General features: G+C 40.2%; 1 protein-coding gene across 1 annotated transcript in view; it reads left to right on the top strand.

The window, feature by feature from the left end:
• The window catches only part of CDH11 (cadherin 11), a 144,746-nt gene that overhangs the window by 108,955 nt on the left and 23,280 nt on the right, over window positions 1–12,511 (top strand). The window contains exons 7-8 of the mRNA XM_060131015.1: window positions 2,317–2,504; window positions 9,031–9,284. Of these exons, the coding sequence (XP_059986998.1) occupies window positions 2,317–2,504; window positions 9,031–9,284 (442 nt within the window). The remainder of the gene's footprint in view (window positions 1–2,316; window positions 2,505–9,030; window positions 9,285–12,511) is intronic.

Genomic DNA, 12,511 nt, shown 5'->3' with positions numbered 1-12,511 from the left:
CTGTAGTCATAAGACTGCCCAAATGTAAGTGGAGTTCTTGTAGATCCCACCTTTCAAGGGAAGGACTGTTAAAGTCACGTTGAAAGAAAAGCATGTGGGCTTGGAGATACTGTTTGGACTATTTTTGCAAAATACAATCTTCCACAGGGCTCAATTAATAGGATGTTGTTAGAACTAAATGAGCTAGTGTAAAATCTTACAATTTATCTGGCATGAGTTGTCAACAAATGTTAGCCATTATTATCAGTATTATCTAGGGGATTATGGTCCTTCTACAAAACTGATAGGCTTGCAACAGGAAATAAAAGAAAAAATGATTTGAAAGGTCATTATTAATCATTATAATTACAACAACTACCATCCTTTAATGAATAGTTACTACTATTACAGATCTCTACAAGAGCCTCCATTTTACAGATAAAACTGAGTTCCATGAAGGGTGCAGTAACTTGCCCGAAGGACGTGGCAAAGCCAGATTTTGTACACAAATCTGGTTATGTGTACATTATAAGTAGAGACAGAGGTACAGTGTGATTGTAATGATGCTGCCGCTGCTAGGTCACGGGGGGTTCACCATGAAAGTGTCTTCTTCATTAATGAGGAGAGTAGCTGGTAGAGACTGTGAGTTTATTGCCAGAGAGATGGCACTTTTTATAAATGAGAGAACAGGGAGGGCCACCAAGTATGGCCCCAGGAAGGCACCATGCATGGTCACTCAAAGGAATCCAAAGACAACAATCTATGCAAGGGAGACATTGAGATAGAGGATTACAAGGCAACAGCCAGTTCTCATAAAGTCACCAAAGAGTTGAAGACTGCCTTGCCTGGTCAGCCACAGGTTCAGCATCTCCAATAAGCGTAAAGCCTTAAGAAACTGCATGCTCCGTTATCCACTCTAAAGCTAGCTGGTATGCTGGATGCAAAAGGCCATGCAGGACTATTGGCAGGTAGTGATTAATGCCCTTGCTCACATACAATCATAGAGTAAATTTGCATCACTACTGTGAAGATACCAGGTTTACAGCTATGAACTTGACGAAGACTGGGAGTAGGTTTTTCTAAACCTTCATGTAAATTGGTAATTATCTGCAGAGACTCCCACCTCCTACTTGTCCTCTATCATGGAGGGCATGGTGTGTTTAAGTTAAATATGGGTCTGAACCGAAAGTATTCACAGCCAAACAATATATTGGGTTGGCCAAAAAGTTCATTCAGATTTTTCTAAAAGATGTTATGGAAAAACCCAAACAAACTTTCTGGCCAACCCAATAGATAAATGCAGACAGAGTATTAGAACTGATAAAATCCACATAAGGGGAAACTAGCTTAAAGAGCTTAAGTAACTTGCCCAAGACCACTTGGCTTAAAAGTGGTAGAGGCCAGGTTTCCAACCCTTGCTTCTCTACATTGTTTCGCAGAGAGTATTTCTGAATTGTGATAATGCAAATAAGATTATCTCAAATCTCACTTCTCTACTGAAAACCTTTCAGTGGCTTCCCACCAAGTTTAAGGAAAACCTGAAGTCTTTTCCATCTCCTGCAATGCCCTTTGTGCACAGTTGGGCCCCAGCCTCCCTATATACCCTTACCTCCTACCAGAAGGCTGCAGTCACACTTGTGGTCTTGCTGTTCTGTATGTATTCACTGTGTTCCCACTTCAGGGGTTTCTGCAATTTGCTGTTTGCTTTGTTTATAATTTTTATCCCCAGGTATTCACATGATTTGTCTGGCCCAGTGAGAAGCTTTTCCATATAAGGTATCAGTTAATCAAATGGTGAAGGAGGTAAAGTAAGAAGAGTCCGATATACAGCTGGAAGGATCATGACCATGAAGGATACAACTTGCATTTGATTTTAAAATAAATATGGAGCTACGGAAGGCTTTTAAACAGGGAAGGGTGTTCTTTTTCTGGGCACCTGGCAGTGCCACATGTGAGCCTTAGAATTAACTTACAGACCATTCCAAAGACGTAAAAAGAAGTTTTGATTTTTTTGAATGTGTGAAGATATACATGGCTCTCCATCAGTTCCTGATGGGAAATGTAACTGGGCATTGTTTTCCTCTCTTACATGTGACGGGTGACACCACCCTACCACCCTGGACCCTGATATTGTTTCATCATCCTTTGCAGAGAACATTTCTTTGACAAGCAAGCCATGTGGGATCTTTCTCCCATCCATTCACTTCTTTCATGTTTTCAATCAATAGAAAGTTCAATGTCAAACCCTTTGAGAAATTTATTGAGATTCAATGAAATCTAAAGTCTTACAGCTGCCAAATAAAAGGGAAAATAAAAATAGATGTCTTCTTCTTCTAGGCGTATACCAGATGTCTGTGTCAGAAGCAGCTGTACCCGGGGAGGAAGTGGGAAGAGTGAAGGCTAAAGACCCAGACATTGGAGAAAATGGCTTAGTCACATACAATATTGTTGATGGAGATGGGATGGAATTGTTTGAAATCACAACGGACTATGAAACACAGGAGGGTGTGGTGAAACTGAAAAAGGTGAGTTAGGGTGTGGAATCAGATGTGGCAGTGCTGTGGCCTGCCTTGCCGAGCACCGCTGCTGGAAACAGGGAGTTGAAGGCTAAAGAAAGGAGAATATGGACAACTGAGGGCTGGACCTGACTCTGCAGTTAAACTCTGAGCTTTGGGGAGATAACAGAACTGTATTCCAGAGGAAGCTGGCAGAAGGGGCCAATGATGCCTGCCTGAGTTTGATGGTTAGTTTTTGTATGATTTGGGGAGTATAGTCAATAATAATGTAATATCTTGGTATGGTGACAGATGACAACTAGACTTACCATTTTGAAATATATAGAAATATCAAATCACTATGTTGTGCACCAGGAACTAAGATGGTATTGTAGGTCAATTATACTTCAAAAACAAGCAAACAAATAGACTCATGGAAAAAGAGATCAGATATGTGGTTGCCAGAAGTGGGGGGTGGGGGGAGGGGAAGTTGGATGAAGGGGGTCAAAAGGCTCAGACTTCCAGTTTTAAGATAAATAAGTCTAGGGATGCAATGTACACTGTGATTAATATAATTAACACTGCTGTATGTTATATATGAAAGTTGTTCACAGAGTGAATCCTTAGAGAGCTCATCAAAAGGAAATTCTTTTTCTTTTTCTTTTGTATCTATATGAGATGACGAATGTTCACTAAACTTATTGTGGTAATAATTTCCTGATGTATGAAAGTCCAATTGTTATGCTATAACCTTAAACTTAGACAGTGTTGTATGTAAATTATATCTCAATAAAACTGGAAAAAAAAAAGGGGGGGAGTGATAATACCTGCCCTGAGATTGCTGGTTAGTTCTTATGTGACTTGGCACAGTTTCCCCATGGAAAGAAAGATAGCTAGATAAATCTAGATTTTGGACAGACAGCCCTGAGCATACATGGAAGTTCCCTCTTTAGCTCTGCCAAGCTGAGTCTGTTAATATAGGCTCTTTGGAACTTTTCTTATCTCAAACATCCAAGGTCCATTACATTGCTGGGCCTTCTATGAAACTTAAACCAAACCTCTGCTTGATTTTCCCTCAAAATTGAACCTGAGAAGCAATAATAATGGGCCTTCCCTCATAGTCAGCTAAATTGTTGCTAAAAATGTGTCCCTGAGATTAATTCACTACAAAAATGAGATTATTGCTTGTTCTTGTTTGGTTTAAAAAAAATCTAACATTTACTCAATTCTAAATATTGGCCAAAGCCTGAGCCTCTTATAAGCATTCATTTATTTTACATGATAAAAATCATATAAAGTAGATGTTATTATCCCAGTCAGCAATGATACCTCAGTTTAATTGTGAGGAGACTGGGGCTCAGACAGATTAAATAATTTGACCCGGTTGTAATCACACAGCTAGTAATTTAAAGACATGGAATTCAAACTTGGTGTATTCTAGAACATCTTCCCACTCAAGACATTTTGCAAATAGACAGACCAGAAAGGGGTTATAGAAGAGAGCCAGATTTGATTCACTTTCAGGTAAAGAAACAGTTACAGTATATTCTAAAACGGTTTTACCCCTGATTTACCACTTGAGAAATCAACACTTCTCCATCATCAAAGTATATGGAGTATTAAATCTGAATTGGATGATGGGATTACCTTGGTTTTAATCAAGTATTCATTTTCAACTTGGTTTTGTAACATGAATATTAAGCTCCTTGGTGTGATGGAAAAGATTGGCCTGGAACACTGATAAAAAAAATTAATTTGAAGAATCAATAAAGAGGCCAGTAGCTGGAGAGGAGGCAAGGGTGGGGTAGAGGGAGATGCCTGGGAGGAATCTTTCGGTAAGGAGAGCAGGGAGAGAGGTGTTCTAGGAAGCCGACTTTTCACAACATAAGGAAGCATTGTTAGGTTTGGGGGAAATATGAGGGGACCCAAACAAAGAGAAAGTAGAAGTGACTCTGTCATAAAAGAATATGGAAGTCGGGGTGAACTCTGGATACTTGGAAAAGTCAACATTAGTGATGATGAGTGGTGTAGCCACAGAAGCCTAATCACCAGCCACAAGGGGCTGGGGTAATCACTTCTGGTTTCTCCTTTGGAAAAGTAGCTGTGTGACTATGTGTAGCATAGAGCTGTCAACTGGCTTTGTTAGTTAACATTTCTATCCCTCCTGCTTGCCACTGACATATGAGCAGTGACTTCCCATCCTTTGCTGTTCAAGTAATTGGGTAGTTGGTTATGCTTAGGTTGTCACCTGTTTTCAATGTATTCAGGGTATAAACACACACTGTGTCTCTAAAATCTGAAACATGTAAATCACCCCATGGAACTAACACATCGCATGTGAGCTCTCTGCATATGATTAATTTGCACATTTCCCCCCAATTCAATGTGTTTCTTCCGGGTAAAGGAATAATCTTCTATAAAGCACTGATGTTTAGGTTTAAAACAGAGTAAGATGTTCTTTAATTTGTAAAAGAACGTTTGCTTAAGCTTATAACACAAAGTTCCAACTGTCCAGCAGGAAAAAATATTGAGAGGTGAATTTAATAGAGTAAAATGATGGATCCTTATAGAAATTATTATATATATGATTTAATAATATAAAAAGATACAGAGAGATCCGTGAAAATATTTTTGTCTTTTAAAAATATTTTTAATATAGTTCTTTCACTTATTCCTTAATTCATTCAAGCTTTTTCTACCAAGAGTTATTGAGTTATTATTATTTGTCAGGCACACCCTTTGTGAGAGGCTGGACATCTAAAACTGAAGAAACAGAGTCCTGGTCACAAGAAGATCACAATTTAACAGGACAGTTAAAAGCGAAAAGACAAATAACATAGAGGGGGTTTTCCCAGCCTTGACACTATTAACATTTCAGGACAGAGAATTCTTTGCTGTAGGGGCAGGGCTGTGCATTGTATCGGGATTAGCAACATTCCTGGCCTCTCCTCACTAGATGTCAGTAAGCACACATCCAGCCCCACCAGTTGTGATACTAAAAATAGCTCTAGACATTCCCTAACATACCTGGGGTGAGGTACAGCAAAATCACTCCCCAGCTGAGAAGCAACTGTGATAAAGTATGATAAGATCTGTGACTATGGGTCATGAATGACTGCTTACAGGGGGCAGTTCTAGAGCTGAGCCTTCATAGATGAATAGGAAATTACCAGATAGATAAGGAGAGGAAGGTCAGAGAAAATGAGCTCATGAAGGACTGGTGTTGAGGGAAATAGGACACAGTTAAGAAACTTGAATAAGTTCAGTCTTGAGGGTTTTGAGATGGATACAGTGGGACCAGTTGAAGAAATCCTGTTGGAATGCAAGGGAGGAATTACAAAGACCTGAAGAAGGCAGAAGAGGTAAAGGTGAAGAATTCAAGAGTTATTTAGGAGCTAGCGTCATTCATTTATTGAATAGCTTAGAAAGCAATAAATATTTCTTGAGTACTCTGTGTCAGACACAGTAGGTGTCAGGATTATAATGGTGCGTGAGAGAGAGAAGCTGCCTTCAGGATACTGAGACAATCTCTGTGTGGTTAGCAAAATAAAGATGAGACTTGTAGGTGGTTTGGTAGACTTGGGGAGGAAAATCCAATCGTGCAGCACCTTTGACCAAGTGGGACTCCAATTATCACTGAGAGATCCTGGCACAGTTTCTGAGGTATTTACTTTCAAACAAATAAACTGCCTGTAAAGCAGTGTGAGAACAGCATTAGAAGGCATTTAAAATATTTTTTAATTAATAATTTTAATAAAGCCAATTTTATGCCTGATTATTTCTTTATATTCTCTGTCCACATGTATATAGATGTGGATATGTAACATTTAAAACAGTTGCAGTCATAGGGTGATCTGATTTGTTAACTTAATGGCACATCATAAACATTTTACATGCTGCTATATAATATACATAATTATTTTTAATGACTACATAACATCCCATCCTATTGATGGACCATTATTTCCTTAATAAAATCTCACAGTTGGATTTGGTGTTTTGTGTGTATGTTTCCCATGATTAAATATAACCCCTCTGATATCTAAACATCATGCTGTTTGTTTTTTTTTTTTGCCATACACGGGCCTCTCACTGCTGTGGCCTCTCCCGTTGCGGAGCAACAGGCTCCGGACGCGCAGGCTCAACGGCCATGGCTCACGGGCCCAGCCGCTCCGCGGTATGTGGGATCTTCCCGGACCGGGGCACGAACCCGTGTCGCCTGCATCAGCAGGCGGACTCTCAACCACTGTGCCATCAGGAAGCCCACATCATGCATTTTTGAATATTGTTCCCTCTATGATATCTAAACATCATGCATTTTTGAATATTGTTTGGGTTTTCTGTTGAATTAATCCCCCAGGGAGAATTTTTAGAGGTAGGATTAGTAAACTCAGGGGTATTGAGATTTTTATGGCTTATGTAGTATGTTGCCTCATTTAGCTTTATTTCAACTGCTCATAACATGGATATAAAGGTTCACATGGGAAACTACCTTAAACCCCTTTTGGAAGGAGGCAGGGAATAAATTGTAGGCAAATGCTTAAATGTTGTCCACCCATCAACTCTGCTTCCCATTCAGTCGCAATGATTGGTACATGTGATCACTTGGTATTGGGGAGGCAAAGATCAACAAGACTCAGTAGAGTTCTTTGGGATGCTCCTCACCTAGCTGGGGTGGGGGATGAGGGACTGCAGATGGGCAACTAAGGGGCCACACAAATCTGTCTGGGGGAGATGGGGAGGACTTCACAAGCCTGGGATGAGCACCAGAAGACAGTAAAATCTCACCAAACTAGGAAACAGGCAAACACTTGCAAAGATGTGGGGACCTTCGCTTGAGATTCAAAAAGTATCAGTCAGACTGCAGCATGACAATACTGGCTTCAACAACAACAAGGCTTTCCAGTGGAAACAATGCTCTGGGTCCTTAGGTATCTGTCTAAACCAAGTTCAAAACTTTCTGTTCTAGGAGAATCAACAGGCTATCTGAGATCAGAAAATTTCTTCTTACCTGGTCTCAGAATATCATATTCATGTTTTAATTTTGTCTAATAATCGCAGAGATTTTTGAGGCACTGCAGCAGTCTCATACCTTCAGCCTATAAATATCATTTCTTTCTGCTGCTCAGTAACCCAGTGAAGGACAAAGATGCTGCTGAGTTTGGAATGACGGAGCAGCTGGTGACACATTTTGCTTCAGGAAAAGGGAGTGTTCTCCGACTCTGGGGAGATGGGGGTGGAAAAATGATGGAAAAAGTGTCAAGGGTGTTGAATGCGTTTAACCTTCCTGAAACTGGAATAATCCTCAGTTTAGAGTGCTGGAGAATTAGGTTAGGACTAAGCCCTATGATTATATGCCCATTCAAAATAATACCAGGCAGATGATGACAACATGGCAGGCAGATGCTAGCCTTAAAAGACCCAACTCTTTCCAAACATTTGGGAGTTCAGTATCATCCAGAGTGCTAATTAGAAAGTTCTGTTTCCTAGGCAGGAAGGCTTGTTTCTCTTCTATAATTTTACTTTTCACCCTTTACTGATTGATTCACAGAACCTTGTCTCCTTCAGATTTAGGGAGTGCTTACCATCAATTTCTTAATAATGACAGCCATTCAAATGCTGCTTCTTAATATTTTTTCACGTCTGTGTAAAATCTATATTGTTTATAATTGTTTTTCTTTAAATGGACTTTTTTTACATATATGTATTCTTTTAACGGGGAAGTATTCACACTGTACTATATCACTTGCCATAAGTAGGAGGTAACCTAAAAATGAATGCAGTCAAAACAAAACGATGTCATTACATTCTAGCTAGAGAGTTATATCATAGTCTCTTGAAAGGGAGATCAGGAAGCATAACAGGAATGTTAAAAGTTAGCAGTATACTGAGATATCCTTGACGTGTTTGGGAATGGAAGAATTGGAAAAGAAATAATAGGATCAGTAATTAGGATAATGTCATTCAAAAAACCCACCCACGCAAAATTACCCATAAACCACCTTAAGTCAGTATATGGGTCACTGCTGGTAAGGGTCCCAGACTTTGAGAAATGCTACATGGTCAGAAACTTTAAAAATGAGACTATCAATATGATTAAGCCAGAAGTGTGTATGTGTGGAGGGGAGCAGTCATCTAACAAGACATTGCTTTTTCTTTGCCTGAAATTCATTGACTATTTTTATTACCAAGATTCTTAGTACTTTTCAGAATGGGCTATAACATTTATTTTTGTAATGTCTTAATTCCTTTCCTTAAATGATTTTAGTGACTGAATTGGGCAGCCTTAGTGTGTTCATAGAATGTGGTTCAATTTTGATGATGTGGTCCTTCTGTGTCTGTCATGCTCCTAGAATTACCCATTAAGCACATTCCAAGTTTCAGCAATTGATTTGTCTGATTTTCTAACCAAATGGCTCAGGTAACTGGATATTGAATAAACACTGATTTTCTCTCTTTGAACAACTATTCATGGTGCCCTATAAAACAATCAGGTTTTTCTTTTCCATTATTCTTTCAAGGAATTGGTTGTCAATCTTCTCTTCTTTCTTGCCAGCCTGTAGATTTTGAAACCAAAAGAGCATACAGCTTGAAGGTAGAGGCAGCCAACGTGCACATCGACCCAAAATTCATCAGCAACGGGCCTTTCAAAGACACCGTGACGGTCAAGATTGCAGTGGAAGATGCTGATGAGCCCCCCATGTTCTTGGCCCCGAGTTATATCCATGAAGTCCAAGAAGATGCAGCTGCTGGCACTGTGGTGGGGAGAGTGCATGCCAAAGACCCTGATGCTGCCAATAGCCCGATAAGGTACAGAGAAATTTATTTTTAAAGCCTGGATGGGCAATTCCAGAGGCAAGAGATTTTAGGAAATCTCTATAGGAACCAGGTCCTTCCGTCTCAGAAAAGGTCCAAGATATCATTCAGTGTAAACAAGATGAAGACTTAGAAGACATGAGTTCTACTCCACCTCTGCACCAACTCTTTGGATAGACTTGTTCAAGCTCCAGGATTTCTGGAGCAGATTTCCCAATGTATACTAGGTGATGTAACCCTAAGCTTTGCCTGTCTCAGAGAACTGTGGTGAAGTATAAATAATGATTGTGAAATAATAACAGTAATTCTAATTTATTGAACACCTTCCTATGCTCCAGTTACTGCACTAGGGGTATCAGATATATAATCCAATTTATCCCCTCAACGTTATTTTCTAGGAATTATTATCTCTTAAATTAAGAGGAAATTGGGGCTCTGCAGGGCAAAGTGACTTAACCAAAGAGACACAGACAGTGAACAGGAGGCTCAGAAGGCAAGCCCTGTCTATCTATCTGCTGAGCACTTTGAAGAGATAACAAAGTGCCCCTCAAATTTAGGATGCTTTTATTATCACAAATACACTTTTGTGACTTAGACAAGAAAGCTAGAAAAGCCATTCAGAACCCTGCCTCCCCTGCTCCCCAACCTGAGCTAATGACCAATGAGATTGACGATGAAGATGAGAGGGTGATGAGAAAGAGGCTGAGAAGGAGGCTTGAGTCACAGGTTCAAGGCATGTCCATATAGGGCAGAAATGTAAAGTTGGCTGAAACCTGCCCTGGACTGGATTCTAGCAGGTGTTTATTTTTCCATGGCCACTCCCCTAATTCCCTTCTTGCCTAGATTCCTTCCTTGGCCTCCTCATGGTCCCCCTGCCCCCGATCTCCCACCTACCTTTCCGTCATCCTGTAGCCAGACTGATTGTTTTAAAATGCACGTCCAAACATCACATCACACTTCAGTTAAACAGCAACAATGACAAAAATAATCACTGATCAAATTGTTTCCCATTGTCCCCTACTCCAAAATAGTCTCAATTCTCTTACTTGGCTTAAGGCTCTTCTTCGAGCCCCTCCCCCCCAGTTCCTGCTGTGTCCTGCTGGTCTCCTGCTTTTTGTCTCACTCTCCCTTCTCATCAGACTCTCAGTTGCAGCTAGACTGGGCTACTTCCTGTCCCCTTCTAATTCCTGACCTTTGTGTGTTCTTCCTTCTGGTTGGAGATCTCGCTGTCATCCTTTCCAACTTGCTACATGGTACTCATTTTTCCCACCTCCACTTAGGGGCCGCCTCCTCTAGGAGTTCTTCCAGGGCACCCTAAGATGGATCAAACGCAGCTCCCACCTCACAGCTCTCGCCATACATCACAATGGCAGCTTCCACTGTGTTGGCCCTGGCACAGTCAAAGAGGGCCAGGGATGTGTCTGTCTAGGTCCGGGGTTAATAAGCTACAGCCCACAGAACAAATCCAGCCTCCATCTACATTTTGAGGAATCTCTATACTGCTTTCCATAATGGCTGCATCTTGAACACGTATCTGCACTCTCGTGTTCAATGCAGCATTATTCACAATAGCCAAGATACGGAAACGATCTAAATGTTCGTCGACAGATGAATGGATTAAGAAATAGTGAGATATATATATATATATATATAGATATATATATACACACACACACATATATATGTGTATATTATATATATAAAACAGACTATTATTTAGCCTGAAAAAAGAAAATCCTGCCATTGGTGATAACATATGTGAATTTGGAGGATACTGTGCTAAATGAAATAAGCCAGACTCAGAAAGACAAATATAGCATATCACTCATATGTGGAATCTAAAAAAGTCTGACTTATAGAAACAGAGAGTAGAACACTGGTTGCCAGGGGCTAGGGAGTGGGGAAAATGAGGAGATATTGGTCAGCATGGTAACTATAGTTAATAATAATGTACTGTAGACTTGAAATTTGCAAAGAGGGTAGATCTTAAGTGTTCTCACCACACACACACACACACACACACACACACACACACACACACAGAGGAAATGGTTGCTGTGTGAGGCAGTGGCTATGTTAATTAGCTTGATTACGGTAATCATTACACAAGGTATACTTATATTAAAACATCATGTTGTACACATTAAATACAGACTTTTTTATTGTCAATCATATTTCAATAAAGCTGGGAAGAAAAGTAAATAGATCTGAGTATGAAAAAAATTGCCATGGACAATGGAGTTTTTCTATTTATACCAAAGAAAATGCTGACAGAGCAGAAGGAAGTCCCAAATGTAAATGCTGTTCAGTTGCCTTTAAGTCTTTGAACATTGCCCCTTTGGTGAGAAAGGAAGGAAATTACTCTTTATTGAGCATCTTCTTGGCCCCAGACAACCCTGCACTAAGTTATTTAAGTTAATCCTCAGACACCTTTGAGGCTGTGATCACGTTAGGGTCCAATAGATGGAAATACTGAGGCTCAAAGAGATGATGTGAATTACCCAAAGTCACATGAACAGTCAGTATTGGAGACTGGATTTTAGTCCAGAGCTGCCTTGAGTCCACTATGAGCTGTTTACTCTCGCTGGGCAGCCACTGACGGAAAGATTTCCCAGGAAGGTTTGAGTACCGTGCTCTCTGTGCAAGGAGATACATCAGGTAACGACTGAGGAGCTTGGTAACACCTTTAAACTACTCAAAAATGTTCATGGTGTGAATTTTAAATGAGTTAACTTTAGCCTAGAATATCAAGGTGCATTAGCAGCTTTTTAGAAGAGAGATGATATAAAAACACATGGAACAGCTGCTCATTTCCTTGACACCTCGTTATCTCCAAGGATCCACATCTGTGATTGGTTATTTGGGTCATATTTTCATTGGAAGCCATTCTGTGCATGGAGCCATTTTTCGTGTCTATAATTATCCAAAGATGCTCACTATGGCCCTTGAACCAACTCCCCTCACCCACTCAGGTCCTCATTCTTAGAACTGCCAAACAATTCATAGAATAACATTTAAAGGTTTTTATTCAGTGGGTCTCCTAGCCAGACTACCTACTTTCCTGAGTGCTTATCGTCACCTTTAAGGACATTTGTGTCCTTAAACATATGGGTAGGAGGGCCTTATAGCATCAGCCAAACTCTTAGCTGCTTCGAAATGTTTGCAGCTTTCTTCTCAGACTCTAGCATCAGAGACCTTTTCGTTTACCATTGCCTTCCTGA

This window comes from Lagenorhynchus albirostris, chromosome 19 (assembly GCF_949774975.1).
Source record: "Lagenorhynchus albirostris chromosome 19, mLagAlb1.1, whole genome shotgun sequence".
Taxonomy (NCBI): Eukaryota; Metazoa; Chordata; class Mammalia; order Artiodactyla; family Delphinidae; genus Lagenorhynchus; species Lagenorhynchus albirostris.
The sequence above is the reverse complement of the archived record's forward strand: the minus strand, read 5'-3'. Positions and strand labels throughout refer to the sequence as shown.